At 43.0% G+C, this 25,949-nt stretch overlaps 1 protein-coding gene across 1 annotated transcript; it reads right to left on the reverse strand.

Annotated features, from left to right (window-relative positions):
• Nucleotides 1-2,398: 2,398 nt before the first annotated feature.
• On the reverse strand, nucleotides 2,399-25,949 carry sipa1l3 (signal-induced proliferation-associated 1 like 3; the record flags this gene model as incomplete). The annotated part of the gene is made up of 22 exons (XM_083886956.1): nucleotides 2,399-2,593; nucleotides 3,728-3,809; nucleotides 4,049-4,175; nucleotides 4,820-4,969; nucleotides 5,105-5,282; nucleotides 5,374-5,536; nucleotides 5,948-6,175; nucleotides 7,987-8,426; nucleotides 8,505-8,620; nucleotides 9,018-9,142; nucleotides 9,634-9,816; nucleotides 10,473-10,724; nucleotides 13,392-13,567; nucleotides 13,689-13,787; nucleotides 14,778-15,360; nucleotides 15,463-15,620; nucleotides 17,530-17,633; nucleotides 18,128-18,302; nucleotides 18,846-19,034; nucleotides 21,517-21,647; nucleotides 23,806-24,787; nucleotides 25,461-25,949. The coding sequence occupies 22 exons, from the start codon at nucleotides 25,947-25,949 to the stop codon at nucleotides 2,399-2,401; spliced, it is 5,325 nt and encodes a 1,774-aa protein (XP_083743082.1).

The following is a 25,949-nucleotide window of genomic DNA, read 5'->3' on the forward strand; positions in this document are numbered from 1 at the left end:
AAAAAAGAGAAATCATACAAATTTAACTTTGTACAGAAATCAGAAGTAGAACGACACAAATGAAAACACACACACACACACACAGTACCCTCTCTCATCTTCACGACTGTCTGCCACAGCGGCCAATGTGTTAAAAAATAAATTATCAAAATATTTAAACATCTAAAAAACAAAACATTGTTATACAACATTACCATTAACCTTAATAATGCATTATTGATTTTGTTCAACAGGGTGTTGTTGTGTACGCGATAAATAGCTTAAAAATTATACAGAACATGAACAAAACTTTTATATATATATGTATAAAAAGAAACCTTGCCTCTTTTACATAAGCAAACTAAAGATTAAGACTTGCAGATACCAAAAAAAATAAAATAAAAATCACAGCTACACCAGCGAAAGCTGCGTGAGAGAAAGATTTCCATCGGGAGGAATAACAGGAGTGTGTCACGTGGAGCCTGATTTCACTTTAACATCCAATCCTGAAAACTGGAACAAACATGGAAGCTTTCTGAACCCTGTAAAAGCCTGAATTATTATTATTATTACTGTTATTATTATTAATATTAACGACAGACTGTATAAGACGTAGAGTATCGTCTGAACCCGGGGCAAAAGAGGTGGTGACACAGATACAGGAGTGTTTTTTGTATCTGTGTTTCTGTCAGTGATGGATTTTTATTCACTTAATATACTTAATTTCATGGAAAATCTGTTTCCGGGGCAAATAAACCAAAAACACCCAGGAATATTAAATGGACAGCAACAGGGCCACCCCTTGTTGATGGTATAGTGTACATATATATATATATATTACTAACAGCATATTGAGAAACCTGAGAGTGAGCTGACAGTTCCAGTTCAGGACGAGGAGGAAAACGTCCAAATGAGCGAGAAGGAGCTGCTTCAACGAGCAGGAGACACAAATTTAGTACAATTTTTGATTCTCTAGAATGATCGCTAAAGCGAAGCGGGGAAAAAAAAAACAACGTACGATTGGTCCTCTGCAGGGGACGCCAGGTCCATTTAGTACCAGCATCAAAAACACACCAACACACGTCTCTGTATGAAAAATAGATATAGTAGACAACTATTGTTAATAAGCGAGCGAGCAGTAGTTTCTGTCTTGTGTTCATTTTGGGTTTCATCACAGAACACACACACACACACACACACACAGGTTCTGATATGAAGAAGCTTCAGTGTTGTCTGGCGAATTTCATGTACAGTAAATGTTTTTTTTTTTTTTCTACAAACATCACAGGAGTACACAAAGGAGATGTAGTCACAGGAGCAGTTGATCCTTTCCCCTCCCAAGGATGCCATTGTACCCAATGTTTTAAAAAAGCAAAAACGAGTTCCTTTTAACCCCAGAAGTTGCCTGAGAATGGTCACATTTGAAAGTTTTTAAGGACAAATGCTAGCACTTCCGATGAAAAACGTGTATCTAAAGATTGGGGAAGACGTCGATCTTTCATTATACTGATAATTAAGACCATGATATGTCACGTCACAAAGCAGTTGCCAGGCAACCAGCTCAGACTCCTTAAAATAAGTGATAGTTAGCGTCAATCTGTTCATCAGACACGGCAGGAAAGCAAGTAAGTGTATTTTAGTTTTTTAAAGAGATGATGAACTGTTAAAAGGTTAAAACACAAACTCAGCGCGCACAGCCGATGGCTCGTTTCACATCTACAAGGGCCGCCGCGGATCGTCCACGTAAACAAAAGGAGAGGAAAGAATATTGTGGCCCGCGAATGTTTCATATGACAACTGACTCATTTGTTCATTAATCGGTCATCGATCTTTCACACAAACGCACGGTTCATAAAGCACTAAATCAAACGTTCAGCGTTTGTGCAGAAATGCATCAGATTATTCACTGTACCCTCAGTTACACACACTCACACACACACACATATCTTTATACTGATATATGAGAATTGTACCACACAGGCATCGACCTACAGTACCATGTCTGTAGAGCTTCCGTTACTCCTAGTGCATTCTGGGAGATGCAGTCTGTCTTTTTTTTTGGCTGATTTGCTGCAGGAACAGTATTAGGCCTCTCCAGGTGATTTAGTATTCTCAAAAACAGTCAGGTCCTCTTCTCCTCATCGCTACTCCAGCATAGTAGCATATACAGTATATTCATACACACATATATGAATAAGTACTGTATGTAAGAGTTTGAACTTGAATTATAAAAATAAACAGGCTCAGAGAGAAGACAGAGAAGGGCGTCGCAGGCTCGCTGAGACGTTCTGGGAGTGTTGGATTTAAAAATAGTCTTCGTCTTACTCTCTGGTTTAAGGCAATCAGCCACTGTGAGTGACCTCCTCTCACGTTATCGCTCTCTGGCCTGAATCACACTCTCTTCTCCTACATCTGTTGATCAATCCCTCTTTCCGTCAGGGTCATCAGTTAAGGAGTGAGCCTCGTCGTCACTTCCCGTCTTGCTGAGGTTGTTGAAAAACGTGTTGAACTTGCGCAGCTGCTGACTGGCCGTCATGCTCTCCTCCTGCAGCCGCTGGTTGTTCTGTCTCAGGTTGGCCATCTCTGCCAGCAGAACCACTTTATCCTTCTTCTCCTGATGGTTAGGGAGGAAAAATGAAAACTGTTCAACAATTTATACTAAAGCAAAACATGTAGAGCTGCAACTAACGATTATTTTCGTAATCGATTAATCTGTCGATTATTTTCTCGATTAATCGATGAATCGGTTGGTCCCTAAAATGTCAGAAAATGTGAAAAAAACATTGATCAGTGTTTGTCAAACCTGGAAATGACGATGTTCTTGAATGTTTTGTTTTGTCCACAAACCCAAATGATTCAGTTTTAATGATTTCTTTGTTATGTGGAGCAAAGACTAAGAAAATATTCACATTTAAGAAGCTAAAACTATCAGAAATCTGGTTTTAATCATGAAAAAAGATTCAAACCGATTAATCGATTATCAAAATAGTTCGATTAATAATCGATTCATCGATTAATCGTTTCAGCTCTAAAAACATGCAAAACATGTCAGGTGTAAGCAAGGAAGAATTAGCTTCACACCTTCTCTCTTGCAACACTTATTTTTTAATGTCACTTTTGATTTTCTTTTTGCGATCTTATCTTATATTGTTATTTTTGTACTTTGTTATTATTGTAATTTCCTTCGGGATTAGTAACGTTCTATCTTATCTTATTTAGCACTGGTCTGAGGTGGAACAGGCGAAATGCTTTTTCACTATATGGTCGCGCCACACCACTCCCCCCCCACCCCAGCTCAATGGAACCTCGCCTGAGCAGGTACTAAAAAAAGTACCAGATACCAGGTACTTTCACTAATGGAAAAGCAAAAAAAACCACGCCGTGATAAGCCAAGGCTAGTCGAGTCGTGCTGGGATCATGTTAAAAAAAAAAAAAAAAAAAAGAATGGTCGACTATTTTGATAATCGATTCATTGGTTTGAAGCTTTTTTCTTTATTAAAAAAAGATTTGATTGTTTTAGCTTCTTAAATGTGAATATTTTCGTTTCTTTGCTCCACATAAAAAAGACATTTTTAAAACTGAATCGTTTTGGTTTGTGGACAAAACAAGACAATCGAGAACATCGTCATTTCCAGGTTTGGTTACGGAAAGAACTTTACATTCATATTCTGGGTTTTAAATCTGGCCCAAAACATTACAAAATAAACAATTACATGAATAAATGAAATGAAAGAGAAAACATAGTCACCCTCTCCAGATCAGTATTCAGCTGTTTTAACATGACTTCCAGGTGGTAGAGCCGACCAGACAAATCATTGGGCACCTCGTCACTGTGAACACACACAGCAGCACATGTTAAGACGCCCTAAGAAGAAGAGCTGTACAAACGTGTGTGTGTCAAATAACTATACACAAATGCACAGAAGTAAACCGCCGGAGGAATCACTTCACATTCTGACGCCTTAGCGATTCACCACAAGGTGGCAGTAGTGACAAAGCAAACACATGTCAACAAATACATGAATATATGAGGCAGCTGAACTGACTTCCTTCAGTGTGATTGACCTACCAGCTGAAGGTGGGAGTGGTCCGCGGTGTCTGTGGAGTCTGGAACTGAACTGGACTGACAACTGGTCTCATGTCAGGTCCTCCACCCTGTGGCTCAGTCAGTGAGAAGAGGGACACAGCCCTTTGTGCTGGAACGGAGAGAGAGAGACACAATCGCACATTCAAAAAGCTGCATGAATGAGACTCTTTCCTCAAGTGTCCCTCGAGATGTGACACAGTTACAGCCGAGCAGGTGGCAGAGCAGGCGGCAGGTAAGGATCGAGTGTATTTGTGATAGTCTGTGTGGCAGCAGAGGACACGGGGGGACAGTGGAGACACACATTTGGGTACGAGGTGAATACAAAGATTCCTCTTTGTTTCCCAGGAGTGTCGAGTGACACTGTGAAACCAGTGAACCCCCAACAGACAATAAGTTTTATCATAACAGAGTGCAGTTTCGTGTCTAAACGAATGAAATTATACATAACTGAATCAATGGCGGGTATTAGAAGTGGTTTTGCATGTGCAGCTGATGTTAATTACATCCAAAAATGCAGTGTCTTAACTGGGTTCAGATCAGACATCTGTAGTTCAAACTATGTGACTAATACACAACAAAAATAACTCTGGTGTCCCTGTGACATTTGCTTTAAGTATCACCTATATGACTGTGTACAACTTTTTTTTCTACACTATTTCTTTTTGGCATATATGCAGAATATGCTAAAGCTATTAGAGCTCAGAGAGCCACGTCACAAGGACTACAACAAACCTGAAGTGTCTCTACCCTCACCTTCATAGGCTTTAGCAGCACTGACCAGGCTGGACCACTCCAGTCCAGAGGCAGTGTCAGGTAGAGGCATCAGCCCAGGATCGAGCCTCCTCAACGGGGGAACCTTGTCCCTGACTTCAGTGAGCGACAGCTCAGACGCAGACAGAGGCGCTGGGGACAGTTGAGGACAAGAGTTGCAGTCTGTGAACAAACCTCATGAAAGAGGAAGAGCTACATGCTTAGAAAGTCATGAATGCAACACATGTACGTTGACAATTGAAAATGTACAGGAGCAGTAAAACACACCCTTCTTGCTCTGCAGGTGGTTGGATGAGTTGGAGCCGTGTCTGCGCGTGGGCAGAGTGCAGGTGAACAGTACGTCAGTGGTGGTCATTTGGTTCTCAGAGTTGGCAAAGCTGGCGTCCCTGCGTCCACTGCACAGCGATTCGTCTGAAAATGTGCGCTGCAAAGCTCGTCTGGGAGACTTCGGGGGGGGAGAAACAACGAGGTCAGAGCTGTGTGTGTGTGCGCATGTTCATATGACAGCACCACTGATCCACAGGTGTCATACTCACTGGATCTCTTTGTGGCATCTCTCCTGGATTGTCCATGATGATCAGCTTCTTCAGGTCGTCTTCGATGGTGCTCTTATACGTCCGCCGTGGAGAGCGCAGGTCCCTCAGCGAGGCTCGGAGACGAGGTTGTCCGAACACGTTCTTTGAATTTGAATCCACCTGCCTGGAGACACAAGACAAAGACATGAGTATTGAGTGCACAGATGAGGATAATAACAACTTTCACATCTCCAGTCCTTTCAGAGGGCATACTCATTTAAAACACACTGAAAACAATCTTCCATACCATTTGAAAGTGAAATTACCGGAGCATCATATCAGTGATGGCTGACTGTAGTTCACAGCTGCAACAAACACTCAGTGCTCATCATTTTCATAATGTGGTAAAAGGAATTTTAATGATCTGGTTACCACTAATTTATCATATATTGTTTCTCCCACTAAAGTATGTAAAGTGAGAGTGAGTGTGTGCTTGGTTCAACCATTTCATAACCTGGAAACCAACAATTAAGATAATGTTTTTGTGCAGAGCTAAACCAAAGCTAAGTGTTCTCAGCTCTTTGTTTCCACCTACTTCTTGCTGCTGTTGCTGCTGTCAGAGGCAGACGATGTGGTTGTGTTTGACGGGCTGCTGTCTTCAGCCTGCCAGGCACTTTGTCTGCCCTTCCCATATAAGGCCTTGGGGGCGGAGCTGGACAGAGGAATGGAGCTTAACTGAGCCGAAGTGGGCGTCGCTGTCGCAGCTCGGACGTGTCTCCCTTTTTCCGCCGTTGGAGTTTTGTAACCCTGCGGCGTGTAGGCCCTGAACAGGACACACAGATTACGTGAATAATGCATCAACATCATCAACGGTATCATCAAAGAGTCACAGGAAGCGAGCTGTGTTTGGCTAACATTCACTGATACATACACACTACACAGGTGTAGGGGAACATGTTTATCAAAAAAAACAAACACATATTTTGTCCATCATTATGACAGGGGTGAGAATCACAGGGACGATACTGATAATATCCCAATAAAACAATTCTGCGATAATCAATATATTGCAAGATGATCATGTAGTGATACATCACGATCTCTGTCTGTGAAAAGTTAAAAGTGCAGGATTTCTCCATTTATTCACAACAAAACAACAAAGTGCATTAAATCTATGTATTGAACGTGGATGGAGCATCTCTTAACGTAGCTTTCTCCGCTATTATCGTGCTGTAAACTCCCTCTTCTTCAGCCAGGTAACTTCTGCTAAAGTTTCCCTCATTCATTTGAGCAGCGCCACCATGAGGAGACATCAAGTAGCGATGGCTGGCGAGTAAAACGGGCAGGGACTGTTTACTTCAGAGCACAATAACTTCTTTATATCGTTTATCATATCGTAACTCTTATTTTTGATAGATGAAGTTACAAAGTGAGCCTCTTGAAATCAGAGTTACGACCTTTTGCAGCGCCAAGAAAAAAAACACTGTGAATGCAGTAAGTCACAGTTGTTGAAAGATCCTCTGCCAAATATGACGTTGTGCAGCAGGTTTATTTATTTATTCTTGCAGAACACATTTTCCTTTACTCCCTTTCATTGACAAAGTGACAGAGGAAGACGGAATGCGGCAATTAAAGTCCAGGAGAGGTGTCCATTCAGTAAGACTATATAAACAACACATACTATATTACTGCTGACATTTCCATCTGCTTTGACAACCAAGACAAACAGCATAAGAGTTATGCACTACAGCTAATATGAGCTACTATTTCAGCTACCATTCAGTAATGGCTGTGACTTACTGAATCTAACCTTCAATGCTGTAAAGCTAATTAACAATAGTGAGTGTGACAACCATTTTTCATTGTGATTACTAAACAGTTAGCACAGAAGTGCTAACTATCCATCATAGCGGCTTGTTGATGAAGAGGCTAAAGTACAGCTTTATTTGCTTACACTTGGCAGTTGGTACGACCTCGTTGGAAAAAATAATCTAGCTGAAACCTAAGCAGAGAGACAGCCAACATGATGAAATCTAGAAAAGCAACTGAGCACAGGAACACATAATTACATCATGTCCTCAAATATAACTTGGTGATGAATCATCAGTGTCTCGTCTCATGTCCATCACATCCCAGACTGCAGCAGCACTAGAGTCATCCCAGCCAAAGAATATTTAAGACCTTTATAGACGTATAAAGATTATTTAAAATGATTTCCATTGAGCAAACATTTAACATAAATGAATAGAGAATAGATTAGAATATCTTTATTGTCTTTATGAGGCAACTTCAACAATAAATGTGTCCAAATCGTACCTTTAAAGTGGTGGAAGCATTTGGTGTGTGTGTGTGGGATTAATGACTTCATATTTATGATGTGGGTTGGCAGCATCAGGTCGGTGAGATCTCATGATGACCTGTATTTTTCATTCGCATTAGGCTTCTATAATCCTACATGTTCATGGATTTCCATCTATCATCTTCTTATCGTAGTCGTCTATGATCTGATGTGGATACACAACAGCCACTTGGTGGCTCAGTCCCTAAAAACGGGGCTGGAAAACGTACTTAACTGGAAAATGCACACTCTACGTCCAATAAAAGCAGGCATACATCAGTGAGTTGGTCTCTTACCTGGGTTTGAAAGCATCCATTTTTTCAGCACTGGACCCAGGAGGTGGAAATGTCCTTGTCCTGTACCCTTTGTTCTGATTGGCTTCGGCCGCTATGATGGGTGAAGACTCTCGTCTCCTCGCTTCCCCCCCGCCGCTGCTCCGTCCCACAGACAACTCCTGCACGCCACTGTAGGTCGCAGAGCAGTGCAAGGGCTTGAGAGCCTGGTTGTTGGACATGTTTCCATGGCGGGAGTTGGTGTAGTGGGTGGAGGCGTCGATGCCGCTGTCGTTGGAGCCTCCCTTGTTGAGAAGGTCGGGGTCAGCGTCAGACGGGTCACCCCCACCTCCTCCTCGCTCTCCTCCGGGTCCTCCATCAAACCATCGCTCATCGCTGTGGCCGCTGGAGGCGTTACTGGACAGAGTGTTACTGCTGGAGTGACTGGAGTACTGAGTCTCACCCTGCAGAGGACACAAGGACAACAGTCAGACCAGAGAATAATGAGGCAGAAAAGAGGACAGATTTAAGAGAAGTCAGACCTTTGAGTGTCTGTTTGGAGAGTCTTTCCCTGGGACATCTTGTCTGGGTATTCTCCTCTGTCCCACTCCAACACCTGGTCCCCGGGATGACGATGCTGGGACATGCCAGAGGGGTTCTGGACAGGAAACACACACACAGACAGTCACAGGATGAAATCAAGTTACACTGAACCACCTAGCTGTTAAGGAAGAACTTACATCACCTTTGAACACAAATTGACAGATTAGCCTTGTTAAAAGAAACCAAATAACAGCAACAGCTTGGCCACATATCATCACATTTATGGTAGCAACTCATTGTTACACTAAATTATTATAGTTCCACTTAGCTTTAAAGAGTATTTAAAGTAAGTTCAGCTGATTTTTGAATGTCTGGACACCCAACGTAACTGTTGTGACTAATTCTTAAAGCTCTCATTGTGTTTCCATCAAGAATTGTGTGACCAAAAATAGAGGTAATAGGTAATGCAGTAGCTCTACAGTAGTTTTAAAGATTGCTGAAGGAGAATTAACCTGTTTTGCAGCGCTCCATGGTGCTCTCTTGGCTGGTGAAGCCTGAAGAAGACTCCCCACTGGAGTTGATGTCCACGCTGAGGTGGGGCTCATACGGCAGCAGAGGGCGCTGTCCTGTACTAAATCTACAGAGGCAGATCACAGAAGGTTAAAGTGATTGATGGTTTACTTTCATACATTCATGACCATGTCTGTAGGCAATGGCTTATTCACACCATAGGACATCCCAAAAAACTATTCACACCATAGGACATCCCAAAAACAATGTTCAAGGACGTCCATGAAGTCAAATTTAAAAAAAATAAAAATAACACACATATTTTGGATTTTTCGAACAAAGGGAATTTTCAGTTTCTGTTGTTGTATCCTGATGGCAGTTGAATAAAACTGGTTCCTCTAGTTGGGCGAGATCTCATCAGCCTCCGCACTGTGAGGAAGAGCCACCCACACAACAGATCCTTCCTCTAGGAGACAGTGTGTTCTTACACATCAAATCATTATTCATCCTTCACTCTTCTCAACCCGTGTACACCGCCTTGAGCACGCAGAAAAACAGTCAAAGGACTGATGGAGGAGAGTTTAGAGAACAATGACCCGCACACACACACGTACACACCTGTCCGGGGAGTGTTTGTAGCGTACGAATGGTCCTGGTGTGATTCCAGGCACGCCCATCGCGGAGAGGCCGATGAGGCCCGAGGAGGGCGAGGAGAAGCTGGCTGAGGGGTTTCTGTAGGGCAGCCCTCTATCGCCCCCTACAGGAGACAGAGTGTAATGGTTCTCGGGGTAGCTCACTGGCCTGGAGGACACACATGGAGAGAGTGGTGGTTAACCAAGGGATTACAGAATAAAAACAAACACTACAGGAGGGTGTGGGTGGGGTATGAGTAACTGCAACTGAAACAACAGAAGCAAGTCTTAATTTACAGAAGAAAAAAAACAATAATCCAGTTAAAACATGTCAGGATCTGCGTCTGGATAGTAACTTTGGATTGTGTGACACCAGTGGTGAACAATTGAGTTATCAAAACAAAAGTATAACACACATGAGGTGATTCTTAACCTTGTAGCTATTTCATTTAATTTAATTTGGACAGACAGCAGATTTAACACCATCGTAGGATTAAAAACTGAGGTTCACAACTTTTACACGAGTTCACGTCTCGTGTCACCAGGCAGCATTCCCACGCTGCACACAGGATGTGAGTCATTTTATGTCAAGACAGACAAAGGCAAAAGCAACACTGTGCTTGTCGAGCAAGATGGCCGCTGACAGTGTGACTGTGTCCCATGCAATGTGAATTCTAGTGCTGAAAAAACCTGGATGTTTAGCAGTTTGGCCAAATAAACTGTTCAGTCAGGCCTTATTATATCACAATAAGTGGAGGAAAAAAAGAATACAATAAATGACAGTTTGCAGAGAATAAATACAACTTTGAAGCATCCGAGTCTCACCTCTTAGAGTTGAGGTGCTGTGGCTCTCTGTAAGGAACTGGCATTAGGGTTTTGTGCGAGCGGGGCAGTGGAGGTGGAGGTGGTCCCATGGGGGCCCAGCGCTGAGAGTTTGGTGCACTCTGGAGCCCTGAAGGAATAGGTGGGCTGTCCCATCTCCACGTTGGACGAGGTGAGGGTCGGTATCCCGCTGCCAGAGGCTCCGGCTCCGACTTCTGCTCGATGGTCTTCATCTCATACTCCTCTGTGCAGCCCCTGGGGGAGACAGCAACCAATGCAACAAGTGAACAAAAAGCCAGTAAGGCCAGTCAGCTTCTTCTCTGATTCTGAACTGCTTAACTGCAGCTGACCCACAACTGCTTCTGGACAGAGTTCAGCAAGTGAATACAACTCAATGAAGAGTCATAAAGACTCCATGTTATCTAATAGCACGCTAAGTGGATGCTCAAACACACAGCAGATAGGTAACTAATGAGCTCCCCTGACACGACGGAGGGAGAGAGGGGGAAAGGAATCTAATTATCGGCACGTCAGGGCTCCATCTTGCCTACTGTGAGAGTGAGACTGAGGTCAAGTGTGTGTGTGTAAGAGAAAGAGAGCGTAAAGTGAAAACACTCATCTCATCAAAGCGATTCTCTCTCAAGGTCTCAGTATAAACAGAGGTTCTGTATATGCCTGCACAAGGTCAAAGGCATTGCAATTAATATTCAAGCTAAATACAAATCGAAAGAAACAAATAATGTTTTTAAATTTAAAAACAAATCAGACAAACATTTTTAGCTACCTGGAAAGATCAATAAAATCAAACCATCATGAGTAGAAAACAGCCCTCCAATGAAGAAAAGCTGCCATTTACTCTCATTAATAATGAAAAGACTGAGAAAGCTTGCAGCTGCTAGTCCTTTTTAATCAGCTCAGGAAACAAATGCAACAATCAGCTAAAAATGCTCTTGTTCTGATAGTAGCCACATGCACCGTATCTGCTCCAGATCATCATCATTATTTCATTCACAAAGCCGAGCTCAGGAGAGCAGGAAGCATCAAATATGCAGAGACGATGTATGAGAGAGATTAGGGGGAAGGCGACAGTGGCAGCGATATCAGAGTGAAAAGAGTTTGGACAAAAGCAGACAAAAATCAAATCAATTTCTTTTTTCATCTATTTTATAGTAGGTCTAAACAGACAAAATGAAAAATCTATGATGACTAAGACAATCCCATTATTTTTAAGAAATGTTCTTGATGGTGACTAATTCCCATTAGAGCGTTTGTGAGGAATAAGCAAACCAAACACACACACACACACATGTTGTTTTTGAAAATACTATGAAACCAGCAGGTGTCAGTAACAGCAGCTCATTGAAGAGAATGCAAAATTCACACTCGGTTCACAAAGACAAATGAATGAACAGGAATACACCGCCTTTTATAATCTATAATCAATTCAGGGAATAGGTAAATAATGAATCACTGTCCTTACAGTTACATGATAGTAGTACATGCTCTGACTGCACACACACACACACACACACACACACACACACAGAGAAAACAAACCTTAGAACGAGCAGAGCCTATATCTGTTGACATCCAGTGTTTCTTCCATCACACTGGATCAGGTGAAACAGCTGGAGCTCCCCACACACACACACACTTACTCTACACACATTCACATGGCCAAACGTGCCACTGGCATCAATCACACCGCTTCTCTGCTGTATCCATCCATCTTACATCTGCACAGCCGAGTGGGGAAAGACAAAGAAGAATGCTTACAACTCCCATCTCTCTCTCTCTCTCTCGCTCTCTCTCTCCCACCCACTTCTCTCACTCTCGGCAGTGCTGAGACACGTCGTGTTCACACAGCGCTCGAGTCAATACTCTCAACCCTGCTGTTTGCTCTCGCTCTATCTCTCTCCCTTACTGTAGCGCTTTATCTCTCCCACTTTTCAATTGTACAGGGGATGCATTTTTAATTAATCACTTCCACTCATTTATTTATTCATGTTCATCACGGTCTCCTTTTCTTCTTCTTCTTCTGCAGATTTCTAGGCCTTAATCTCATGCAATCTGCTCGCCTGGCACACAACGGCAAGCAAGTCAAGAGACAAGGAAGGAGGCGGAGAGTGAGAGCGAGAGAGAAAAGAGGGGGGGGGGGGATGAAATCCAAGACTCTAATTATCAGCTGCTCCAATGCCATTGCTGTGTGTGTGTGTGTGTGTGTGTCAGTGGGATTAAACTTGGTGTAATTAAGCTGCCTCCTTCTCCTATGAAATCTAACCACTATGCGATTGCACAGCTAGCCACAATTACTGTATTTAGGAGCCTGGTTCCCCGTCAGCAAAACACACACTCACACACAGAGTGGGTATTTCTTCACCTCTGTCACTGCTATGTAACACCACATCAGAGACTCAGAATGCCTTGTTATCCTGCCTGAGTCAAGGCCTTTCAGTGTAGATGAAAGGTTGGAAAAGGGGCGACAGCAGGGGAAAGAAATAGACTGTGTGTGTGGGGGGGGGGAGAGGAAACAAAAAGACTAGAGACGGAGAGAAACAAAGGAGGGCATTCCATTAATTCATGTTCAACAAATGCCGCTCTCTGCCTTTTTTGTCTCCACGCCTCATTTTGCAGATTTCCTCTTAAGCCACACTCCATTCTTTCTCTCCATTTGCTCGCTTCCTCTTTTCACACACTCCCACACAGAATCCTGTCAGAACATTGGAGTCTGGCCGAGATCTCAGCCGTACATTTGTGCATGTGTGAGAGAAGAGCCTCCTGTGCTCGCTCTCGTCTTTTCACTACTGCATTAAAAAACCTTCAGCACCTGCTGCTGCTCTCAGCCACTGCCTCAACATCTGCATCTGACTCACTTTCATGATTCAAGCTTTGAAGAAATGTAACCAGGAGACTTTAGCGCACCTGCGAGGCCCGCCCTCTTCGTACGGAGGGATGATGACCACTTTGACTGTGACTGAAGTCCTCAGCAGGTCGATCATCTGCTCGTGAGTCAACGTCACCGCGGCCACCTTGCAGATCTCCACCAAACGACTGCCTTGCCTCAGTCCTGCCTGCCAGGCAAAGCCATACTCCTCCACCTGTATGAAAAAAACAAAACAAAGAGACTGTTCAAACAAACCATTTATGTGCAGCCAAGATTCTTCTGAAATTAGTATTTCAGTGGATCAGTGATGTGGCAGATGGTCGTCTTGACCGTACCTCGGCAACAGTGCCATCCAGGCGAACGTGGAAGCCCAGTTGTCCCAGTCCATTTCTTCTCAGAGTCATATCCACCGTCTCACATCCAACTGTCAACGACTGGTCAGGGAAAGGGGAAAAAAAAGGAAATAGAGTTACACGATCGGTCTACAATAAGAATCAAACGGCATTCTTTCAAACTTTAATCTCCAGTCTATGCATTTGCTATGTTCAGAGAGATTAATTACATCAATAATATTTTGTTTTCTGGATTAACACAAAGCCCACCAGAGACGAGGAAATGTCCTTTTCCCAGCATTTAGTTAATCACATTTGTCAGGGATTATCACAATATCAAATGCTGTTCATCAGCCAGTGCATGCATTAAAGACATAAAAGTCATATGACTTATGAAGATTAATAGCTCTGACAATTGATTTCTTTTTTTTTTCCAAGACAAAACTGAAACTACACGAGTATGGTCATTAATCCACTGACAGGTGGCAGCAAAACAAAGACAGTGAACAAGAAAAGCAAGATTGTAAATAAATACTCAAAAAACAAAATCAAAATACACAAATTGTAAATAAGATATCGATTTAATCGTTCAAAAATATTGTATTTTATTTGTTTGTAAATACAAATTTGCAACAAACAGAATTTTGTTTGCTCCGACTCTTTTGCGTTTACACTTCCCGATTTGTTCTTTGTCAGAATCCCAAAGAAATTCTTATCATTGCAAACAAAAGGTGTATTTTCAAACAAATAAAATACAATATTTTTAAACGATTAAATCGATATTTTATTTACAATTTGTGTATTTTGATTTTTGTGGTTAATTTTTGTTTGCTCAATTCATAAAGTGTTGTTTGCTTCTTAAAAAGTGGTCAAAATCACAGCATCGGATATCGCTAAAAGACTAACGAGTAAGTAAAAACTGTGGAGTACATTTTTATTGTGCCGTTTAGAGAAATGTCCACTGTCATTATTTTTATTATATTCGTTGACAGCACCAAGGTTCTGAAGGAAACTGAACAGTGGCCGTGTTTGCTAATGTGAAAGCACTGTGAGATCACACATCTCCTGCTAGAACAAACTCTGAACACTCACCTTCAACCTCTGAACCATTTCCCTGATGTCCTGCGCACAGCCCTCCGGTACCCGCACAGCGATGTGGTCTCCTCTTCCGTAAAAGATTTTTAGTGTGAGACGCTCCGGTGTCCAGCCGATCACGTCCGCACAGAAACAGTTAAACACCACCTCTTTGGTGGAACAGTCAGTGAGGAGGACGTATTCAGCTGACAAGCCTAAGGCACACAGGAGCTCCGTCCCACCTCCACTAAAGTCCTGAGCATGCACCCTCCAGGCCACGGCACCAGCAGCTCCCAGCTCCGCCCCCTCTCTTGCTTTGGAACGCTCGCGCTTTTTGGATGCGAGCGAGATCAGGTTGTTGAGCTTCCCGGACGAGTCGAGCGGCGTGCTGCTGACGTAGTTCTCGGCCAAGTCGCGCAGGTACTCCTGCCGCGTTCGCGTCGCCATGGTGTGAAACTTCTCCGACTTGTGCGCTGCATTTTCTGCATTAATAACTTTGGCTAGGAGGAAATTACGAAAGGTTTCTGGGTCACGGAAGGTTACGCCGATGGGAATGGACGGGCCAAACGGGGGCACGTCCTTCATCCTCGTCACAGCAACACTAAAATACAAGAGAATACAGGGAGAATTTACAGTGTGAGAAACTGAGTTTTGTATCGATTAGTGTAGGACCATGTGTTTTGTTTTTGTTCTAATCATTTACCTGTAACAGGTGTGGTCAGAGCAGGGGTTGTGTACGCGCACAATAACGAAGACGTGCTGGAAGTGTGAACGGATATTCTGAGGGGTGAAAGGCAACGCTCCGGGCTCCTGGAAGATTATGGTGACGATGTCGTTCCCTATGTGCCTCTTCCTCAAGAGCTGTAGAGACAAATAAATAACATGAGCTTACATCATTTGCATTTTTTTTTTTACTAACAATAGAACAAGCAAGAGAATGGCTGACAAGCGAAATAAGCGGTTGAGACATTACAAGACACCGAACAACAGATCTTTATGTAATTTGTTTTTTGGACTCCGTGTGTGGGCTATTTGTGTCTGTGCGTGACGGTTTGTCCGTGTCTCTCTCTCTCTCTCGTTTCATGTAGGAAATGTGGCACACACAGTTCAGGCTCTGTCTGTGGAGCAGCGCTTGCCAATCATCACTTCATCTGCAGAGGGAAGTGTGAAAGCACCAGTTATGTAATCCAGCCCACAGGTACACAGATTCTCCACCATAGTGCCACAGGAGCATCCTTCGCTGAAGCTGCAGTTTGAGGTTACAGGTTTTGAACACAAAAAGCCTTCAGGTGCATAAAGCAAAGTAAAAAAAAAAACTAAACTTTTTACTCACCTTTCCTCAACACCATCTTATTGTCTACACCGATAAGCATAATCTATTTTATGGCTGTATGTATTGTTGGTAACACTTTAGATTAGGGAACACATATTCACCATTAACTAGGTGCTTACTAACATGCATATAAGTAGTATAAGCACATATTAACACCTTATGTAGGAAAAATCTTAATTCATGTCGTAATAGTAATGTAGAAGGTTATGTAGAATAAGATGTTAATAAGTGCTTAATGATTACTAATAAAGGGCTAGTATTCTACTTATATGATAGTAAGCACCGAGTTAATGGTGAATATGTGTTCCCTAATGCAAAGTGTTATTGGGTATCGTTTATCTTCCTAACAAACATTTTTCAGTAAATACATCATTTATTTCCCACTTCCATTTTTTTCATCACTTTTCAATTTTTTTTTTTTTTAAATAACCAAATGTTTTCCAACCAGATACTAAAACAAACCAAGACTTTCAAAGACAAACCAAGAAAATGAACTTCCCTCTTGTAAATAAATCACCTGCATATCATTGTATTCTGAAGCCCATTAAAAAAAATGTTTTTAATATTACAGCTGATGCAACACAAAGTCTGATGCCGCCACCTAGTGGTCCATATGATTATGTGACAGCAGTTGCTGTTGCAGTCTCTAAACCTCTGGATGGAGTGATTGTACAATTTATAAAATGTTAGGATGTTATCACGTTTTGATTACATGTTCAAAACCAACTGAAAATCCCATTATGTCGTCTTATTTTTGTACAAGATGTTTTAAGAAGATTATGTTTTCACGAATAGTTAATACACTGCTGTCAAAAAGGAAATACAACTACTGTTTTCATGTTTACAAAATGGAAAATAAATGACTTTTCCAGGGCCTGCGCTCTCTCCTACAGTGATGAGCAGACACCCGCAGGACCTGTCTTGGCACATGTGTTCATGTATCACACTCAACAAGTATGCAACCTACATGCAAAATGTTGTCTTACACACAGGTCACTCACATACTGTATGACCCATGCTGCAAACACACAGAACCCAGGGGGATGTGTAGGAAGTAAAACAAGAAAAAAGAAAAAGAGAAAATAAAGACACTACTCACTACTGAACCCCACCCCACTCAGCTACAGCTAAAGAATGAGAGGCTTAGAAAACATGTCGCTGAGTAGAAGAGAAGAAAACAAAGACTACAAAAGAGGAAAAGACTAAATGAAGAAGTCAGTTCCAATTCATGAATTCTTGTGGTGGTTTTATGACCCAGAGCAAACGGCAGAGCCTTCAACTAACACAACCACATACAGACTTTATTGAAAGGCCTGGGTGACAAAGGATAGTCCTGGACGCAGCTGTAACACACCCGTGTTTGACCTGCAACACAGCACACACTGCCCCAGGCGGTGGTGCTGTATCTAAGAGAGTGGCGCTTCATGAACGGCTTACCTGCTGTGGGTTGCTGGGCATGTACGGGAGCATGGTGGACACGTGGAACATGACCTCATAGCCCTGGTAGGTTGTGTAAAGGGAGTGGGTGCCTGTCGAGTCCGCTGGGGGAGAAAAAGAAGGAGGAGGAGAAAGATATTTCAAATTCATGCTCGAGGACAGGAACTCCATGTACATTCTGATGTGTGAATCCACATTCACAGGAACCGTTGCTTGGAGTTTCTCCTCGGGTTATGACACTTGGCGTTCTTGTCTTGTATGACAGGATCATTACATAAGGAGTCTAAGGTCTCACTGTTCCTCACAGGCCGCTTATAAAAATGTGATTTACTGTTCTCCGTCCCCCGTCCCCCCAAGTGAAATGTATTAGTAGATAATTTTTCTATTTTTGTCACAGTAGTAACTGCTTGGTTTTCTTCCCCTTTGCACTGTGACAAAATAGTGATTTAGTGACAACAATTTCATTGACAACGTCCAATGGCTCATTGATAGCAGTTTATAGTTTCTTAAATTTTAACCTTGAATTCCAGGAGATAATTGAAGTGTGTTTTTTTATTGTTTGAGCTCAAAGTGGAGTGAAAAAAAGAGCCCCTCTTACTCTTTGTGTCGAGCTGTGCAGCGTATTTGTTGAATCCTTTGAGAACCACCTGCTCCCCCAACAGCTCGAGGAAGGCAGAGAAGGCCGGCGACGCCTCCTCGTTGTTGTACATCTCTTCCTCTGTGCTCTGGCCTGCACGGCACAGCAGAACACCCACCTTGTGCTTCTGACTTAACTACAAGGCACAGAGGAGAGATAACACGTAAGCACAAGCCAAACAAGCTGAAATACTACATTGAAACAAATTTTTCCTGCCTCTATTTATTAATATTGATGCGACAGAAACCCAAACATGCTCTCATGCATGCACAGTTGCACACACACACATGGAGAACAGTTTCATTGCGGTGTAAACCACCTGCACATACAACAACAAAAGCCTGCTGCTGACAAAACAACCTTGCAAAACAGCCTCTATTAAATAAAAGGTGACATAATGTGGCTAAACATTAAAGTTTTTTATGGCTATACACATGCTCAAACACTCCACACCCTGCTTATAACACAGCTTTCACTGCCCTCAGCTCAGTTTTGTATTTCATCAGTTATACAGGTTTCAGACTGCTCGTGACCGACAGAGGAGTAGATTCTCTTTCTGCATTTTGCCTGAAAGGGCTATTTGCAGGCAGGTATCGTTGCTGCTGGGATCGACCTTTCCACTTCTTGTTTTAACACACAACTCAGGAATAAAAGGTACACACACAGACATTTATCTCACCCCCTGTTCATCCAGTTTCAGGAGCTGCTCTGTGACTTTCGGTGTGCTGACTGCCAGTCTCAGACAGGACACGTTGAGCTCGGGGACGACCTGGTCCAGGACTTCTTTGAGCGGCAGACCCCGCACTGTTCCATGTCTGCCCGTAGTAGCCACCGTATCCTCTAAAATGGAGCCTCGTAGCGTAATCAACTGTATTTGAGGAAAGAAGAAAAGATGAAGGAATATCAAAACTAACATAACTGTAAATAATCACCATAACAGATATTCACCATTAACATATAAGTAGCATATTAGCTTTAACGCCTCATTCTACATCACCTTATTCTACCTCTATTACGACATGAATTAAGATTTTTCCTACATAAGGTGTTAATACGTGCTTAATATTAACTAATAAAGGGCTAGTATGCTACTTATATGCATGTTAGTAAGCACCGAGTTAATGGTGAATGTGTTCCCTGATCTTAAGTGTTACCAACAACTTAATATCAACACATACTGTAAGTAATGACATTACAGGTACTTGTATTAATCCTGGTCTTCCTTCATAGAATAGTCAAGGGTGTGGCTCAGCTACAGGGCAACACCTCTGGAAATATGAGGGTGAATGATTAGATTAAGTCTCACTAACAGCGACCTGTTGCCCTGAAGCTTTTCATCTATGTCACACACACACACACACACACCGAGCAACACAGGGAAAGTGTTCTTTGTGGTTTTCAGCCCACTAGTATTAATATTCTGCTCAGCATTGTGCTGCCACAATGTGCCGCTCCCTGGTGAGGGGAAATTGACCTGCTTCAAAACAGTGAGACTATAATAACCCCAGATACAGTTGGGGGAAAAAAATGGACTGCTTGCACATGCACACACACATATAGGGTTCATTAAAAATGGATGGCAGACTCTGGTGCTGGCAGGGGCCGGAGAGAGACGGTTGAACCTTAGGAGCCCTGGGTCTGCCGCAGAGAAATAAAACCTGACTGACACGCAGCGGAAGTTATGGTGCTATCGTTTCAACTCGTCAGCTTCTGTGCGACATGCTAGTGCGTGAGTAAATGAATGTGTGATGGAGAAAGCGAAGGAAGCCGATCCACCTCGCTGTATCAGCACTATCCAACAGAATTAAATGACAGACTCAAGGGGGTGGACATTTGAGAGAGGCTGAGGCTCGAGTGGGGATGAATAGACTGCAATCAATCTCTTTTTTTGTGTGTGGGAACAGTAGGCCTGGGTGAAATGGTGGTGTCTGTTAACTCAGCTCTGTATACTTAGATGGCGGAGGGGGCTCCTTTATTGTAGCAAAGCTAAGGTGATGAGGTCAGGCAGCCATGTAATCCCGTTTAAAACAACACCTCAACAGAGACAAAGAGGCGTACACTCAAACAAAGACTACGTGAGCACAAAGAACACAGGCAAACTATTTGGTTTGTTTGAGTGACCTTGACAATGCCAGACAGGTGTTTATATATTTAATACGGAGTAGATTAAACTCAAGAGAGAAACAAGACCCTCTGTGACCCAGCTTATGATCACGATTCTTCACGTGTCCAACAAAAGAAGTGCTGAGACAATCAGTTGAGTGACAGAAAGTTCACCTATTCGTTTTAAAAAAAAAACAAACTCTTTATTTTTAATTTTCCATAATGAACAAAACCTGAAAAGGCATATTGCATATTTGTCAATAGAAATTCATAATTAATATAAATAAGAATATTGAGACTGATCAAGTGATGAGCTGACTAAAATTATACCTTGCCCCAAAGCAAAAAAACCCATGTTTTGTTTAAATTTGTCTGTTAACCTCTCCAGCAGAGATGATGTTCTCTGGGGCAACAGAGGAAAACTAGCTTAAAGCCCACTTTTGCTGTGTTTCAACCATGGTACGGTTCCGTTTGGTAGCGTATGATATGGTATGGTTTGGAATGTTAAAGCCCTGGCTCAGGCTTGCATTTAGACTAAGATCGGTACATTAACTTGGTAGGCTGGGTATGGGCTCTGCCCGACGGCCATGTGGCGTCGTACTGGTGAGACGGCAACGGACAGCGACACAACAGACAACTATGGAAGACATCCAGCTGTTGTATGAGTACTATAGCGTACCATTTCACTCTGGTACCCAAAGGGAAGAGTACCAGAGAATAGATTGTTTAAATCCGGTTACTTTGGCACCATTCCAAATAGAAACGCAAAAATACGTACCACACAGTACCAATGCAGATTTTTGGTCCAGCCACAAAGCTGCAAACTGCCCATGTCAACTAAACTACTAAATAAATAAAATCTGGAGTTCTGGAAGCAGGGAGATTCAGGTGAAGAAACTTAATGAATCGTTCATAATTAGTTTTTGATCCATCAAAGCAGAAAGATGACAGACTAGGTGCTCTTCCACTACTTTGGGCAGAGAGCAGTGTTTGGTTTTGGCTTTAACGTACCAAGTTTGAACAGATGGAATTTTCCACTGTGGAGCAAAGAGAGAGAGAAAGAAAGAGGGGGTGAGGTTATAATCAGAGCAAAGAGGGTGAGTCGCAGGTGGGGAGGCTGGGCAAGATGAAAGTAGGTAAGGTATTAAGTTGAGTGCTCACACTCTGACTCATCACTCTGTCATCGCTCTGAAAATCTCTTTTTGTCGAGAGGACAAACATGCAAATGGCTGATTGTGTGTGTGTACCTCGCTGGTTCGGACCACAAGGCGGTACTGGTACTGGTCTTTCAGGTCTTTGGTGTCTTCCAGTTTCTCCCTGCGGATGCTCACGGCCACAGGACCCAGTTTTTCTTCCGTCCCAAAGTAGTTTGAGTGCTCTGGTGAAGGACAAGGACAGGTCAACAACAAGGTTAGAGTCAGTGCTTTGGATTTGTTTCATTCATTGTGCAAAGCCAACAAGTCCTGTTGGACAAGACATCTATCCTGGAAATAATTGATGGCTGAAAAAACCATCATTATTTTAATTTAACAGAAGAAATGTGTTAAAATTGTTTGGAAACATTAACACCTGTACAAACATGTTTCACCTGTACAACATTACACAACAGACAATCAGTGTCAGTAACAAACTGAGGTCTCTATTCACAACCAAAACAAGCATCAAAATATAAAGCACATACAAAAATATATTTGTACAAACAGTATCACTGACAGTGAAGGGACTGCTAGAAGACTGCTAGAAAGCAGAGAATGACACAACACGAGATGTTGAAATTCTTTCTCCTGTTGTGTAGGAGCATCTTTTAAAAAGTTAGGATTTAAACACAACACTCAGTTTAAATTAGAGTATAAAGTGGATGAAACTATAGAAAGATGCCTTGAGTATTGCATAACCAGGTGTTAAAATGTAGTGGAGTAACAGACGTGTTGACAGAACACAACATAGTCATCCATTAAGAGGCTGGGACATTATCAACGTACTTGACAAGCATCTTGCATGTCCTCCTTTGAAGTGCTGAAGCTAAGCTGAGCTAATGCCAACCCCAATGGCAGTGTGGAAGCTGATACACAAACTCTCTCTCCAGACACTTTGAAGAGGAAACTAGCTTGATATGTATCCCTTTGTCACCACACTGACTGGAGTGAGTGAACCAGGAAAAGACCTGCTTCTCCCGTGTGTCACGTCCTGTGGTGAAAATGTCACTGATTTGATGAAGCTTTCCCGACATGCACACAGGGCAAATGACGACACACGCACACAGTATTGTTCAGCGTAAAGTCAGCCAGCGGATGTACATATTTTTGGAATGTTAACCTTTATCTGTTAGACTGCAGGCATCTCTCTCTCTCTAACACATACTCACACACGAGCTTGTGCTCCTAACTTCATCATCATCACTAATTATGATGAAGCCAGATGAGACTTTGCCAACGGGACGTTTCATCCACTCATTTTGAGAAGGTGATGTTGACAAGCACACGTTTAAACATTACGGTGTTTCTTCCACAGTAAGTTCTGACACTAAAATCGCAGATGGAAAACAAAGCTGCACTGACTGAATATGTTCAGTGGTGCTTGTCATCGTGTAGAACGGCAGGGGATATAATCAGCTCAGAGTTTGCCAACAGCTGCAGGTACATGTGCAATAAAACCTCTGGGAGAGTTGCCAGTTTGGGCACGGTCTGCTCTGGCCCAGCTGGATATCAACAGACTCGGGATAACAGGAGAGGAACTAAACTTGAGAAAGACTGGCCAAACAAATGACATCTACACTCTCTGATTCACACACAAATAATAATGGTCAAGAATTAGAAGAAACTGGATCAGTATTCTCAACAAAGTGTCAATTGTCCTTGGGGTTAAATTTCCAATTCACAGATGAAGTTATTTAATCGATTAAATATTTCAACCATCACAATTTCCTCAAAGCCAGAAACAGTATGTTCAGAGTGCTTGCTTTGTCCCTCTAAAAACATCAAACTAAAATTTTGAAAAATGCCAAAGAAACGGGCTGAGAACGGAGTGAGTGAATGAGGAGGCGATGTGTTCAGGTCGTGAAATCTGGAACAAGGTTACTGCTTTCTAACAAGGTGCTGCTCACACACGTGCTTCATATGTTGGAGAGAGAAAGCTGACAGAGCAAAAAAAGTAATAGCAAAATTTGAATGCAGTAGCTGGTGTTTGACCAGAGAGAAGCAGTAGATACTCCCATTTTTATCACTATCAACTAGTGTAATACTTTACACTAAACTATGACCAGATACACTTTTTTCCAATGGAAAACTGCTATAATCGCCAGTAAGAAAATGAATATAATTGTTTGATTTAGTGTTATCGTTTAGGGATATTGAAGTTAAAGAACTAAAGGGGGATGTCACCATGAACCCACCTCATTAATTTCAGTACATTAAAAGCACAAAAACTAAGGTAACATTTACCTGCAAGCAAATATTAACTTCAAGATCTCATTCATTAGTGTTTTAAGTGATTAATCGGGAATGTACGTGTGAGTGTGGTGTGTTTGAGACTCTTACCTTTCCCATGGAAGTAGTCTCTGTAGTACCTGGCCCCCATGTCTACGTGTTCAATGCTGAACAATTTCAGTCTGTCCAGTCTTGTCACCTGCTGTTCAATGGGCACCTCCACCACTGAGACACTGGCATTACTCTTCCTCAGCCACCCCCTTCCTCCCTCTCCTCCCCCCTCTCCCCCTCTCTCTGCAGACGAGCTGAGGAAGCTGATGTTGCGCTCCCCGTGGCCCCCGGTCTCATTGAGAAAGTGTGGGCAGCAGAGGAGCAGTGAGCCTGGGCTGTGAGCTCCAGCAGGGCTGTCCAGAGGGTCAAGATTCAGGGAAGGTGTTGTGGAGGCAGGGTCCATGCTCATGGTCAGGTCTTCAATGCTGGAGTAAACTGGCTCATTCATAAGAATAGCAGAGGACCTGGAGCCGGACGAGGACACTGAAGCGGCCGATGCCCCAGTGGCAGTGTTCCTCCTCTGTGTGGCATAGCCACGCTGAGCCGCTGCCTCATGGAGGTCAAACAAGATACTCTGAGCATCAAAGTGGACAAAGCTCTTGGGACACACCCATGGTTTGTAGGAGGCATCTGTTGAACCTCGCCCACCATCTTCATTACTTTCCCCTTTTCCTCCATCCAGCTCCCCTCTGCTGGAGCTCCGAAGTTTCCTGAACAATGAAGAGGTGCCCAGCGACGACTCTGTGCCTCCACTCTTCTTCCGCACTCTCTCTGGTCCGTCCTTCTTCCCTGTCCCTCTGTTGTCTCCGCCTGTAGGACCAGGTGAGGGAGCAGCAGGAACAGGTATGTTTGGTGGAGAGTCTGGAGTACGCAGCAGCTCCCTAAGGCGTTCAGGCGCTGAGCTGCGCTGGTCAGGCCTTTCGTGATGGAACTGATTGAGCATGTCGAAGAAGCTCTGTTCAGGAATTCCCTGGATGTCAATGGAGGAGGTGCTGCCGTACTCTCTGAACAGGTTCCCCATTCCACCACCACGAACCTCCACCTTGGAGCAAAAACGAAGAGAATCTTCAGTCAGAAAAGTCATATTAATTAATGGTAAAAGAGAATACCATTTCAAAACAAACTCAAGTGTATTTTGGTGAGCAGTGCTGTATGGACTGTTACTCTTTGTGCTCAATCCGGGGCGAGGGGGCAAAGCAGAGTTAGTGAGAAAGATGGATTACCTGGTAAGTTTTTTGTGTGTCACATATTTCAAGCTGATTGATCACAGTGTTGTTAATGGGTTAGCTTTAGCTCCAGGAGAGTTGGTCGCCAATTGTATTTGCTTGCTCTGCTCGCTATAATTACCACTGTACCCCATAGCAGGCTATTTACAAAGAGACAAAAACTGAAAGTTCAGAAAAGGAATCGGAGTGCATTCCACTCATCTTGGATGGGTGGATTTTCCAATGTATCACAATAACATTGATACTGTGGACTTGTACTGTGATATTATTGTATTATTGCAGTATTTACAACAACAATACTCTATTAACAACTGACATTAATATTCATACAACATAGTAAAGTGCTGCTTTTGAGTTTTATCTGTAGATGTATGAAGAAAAGAGGAACAATCATGTTCCCTGTGGGTCTGTAGGCCACTGCTTATTCTGCTTGATCTGTTCATAGTTTGAACACAAACCAAAATAGACCGACTTTTATTTGGTACTCACCTCATTCTCATCCTGTTCACTCAGTGTCACTTCACTGTTGGAGCGCTGTCTTAAAGGTGGGAACACTCTTAGGCTCAAAGGTGAACCTCTTTCACCTCCAAACCCTCCGACTCTGAACTCTACTTCCCTCGACCGCCTTCGTGGCAACCTGGCAACTCCTCCCCGCACCAGCCCGATGTCGGATGACAAAACCGACGATGAAAGTGAAGTGGAGCAGTCGTCGCCATAGTGATTACTGCCCATTTGTCCGTTTTCAAGCAGTGATTCTCGGGACTGCGCGCGGCGGGGAGGCCACTCTGCGATTCGTGCTCGAACGCCCATTTTAGGCACAGACATACGAGGCTGGATGGCTGAGTCTGTGGGAGCGGGGGCTGGGTGGCCATTTGGGGTGTGACGAAAGGGAGTGTGCTGTGGCAAACCACCTCCTCCTCCTGCATCCAGAAGGTCCGAGGAGGTGCAAGTGACCCCTCTGTCTCTGTAGTTGTTCAT

Source organism: Microchirus variegatus, assembly GCF_963457635.1.
Source record: "Microchirus variegatus genome assembly, chromosome: 3".
Classification (NCBI taxonomy): domain Eukaryota; kingdom Metazoa; phylum Chordata; class Actinopteri; order Pleuronectiformes; family Soleidae; genus Microchirus; species Microchirus variegatus.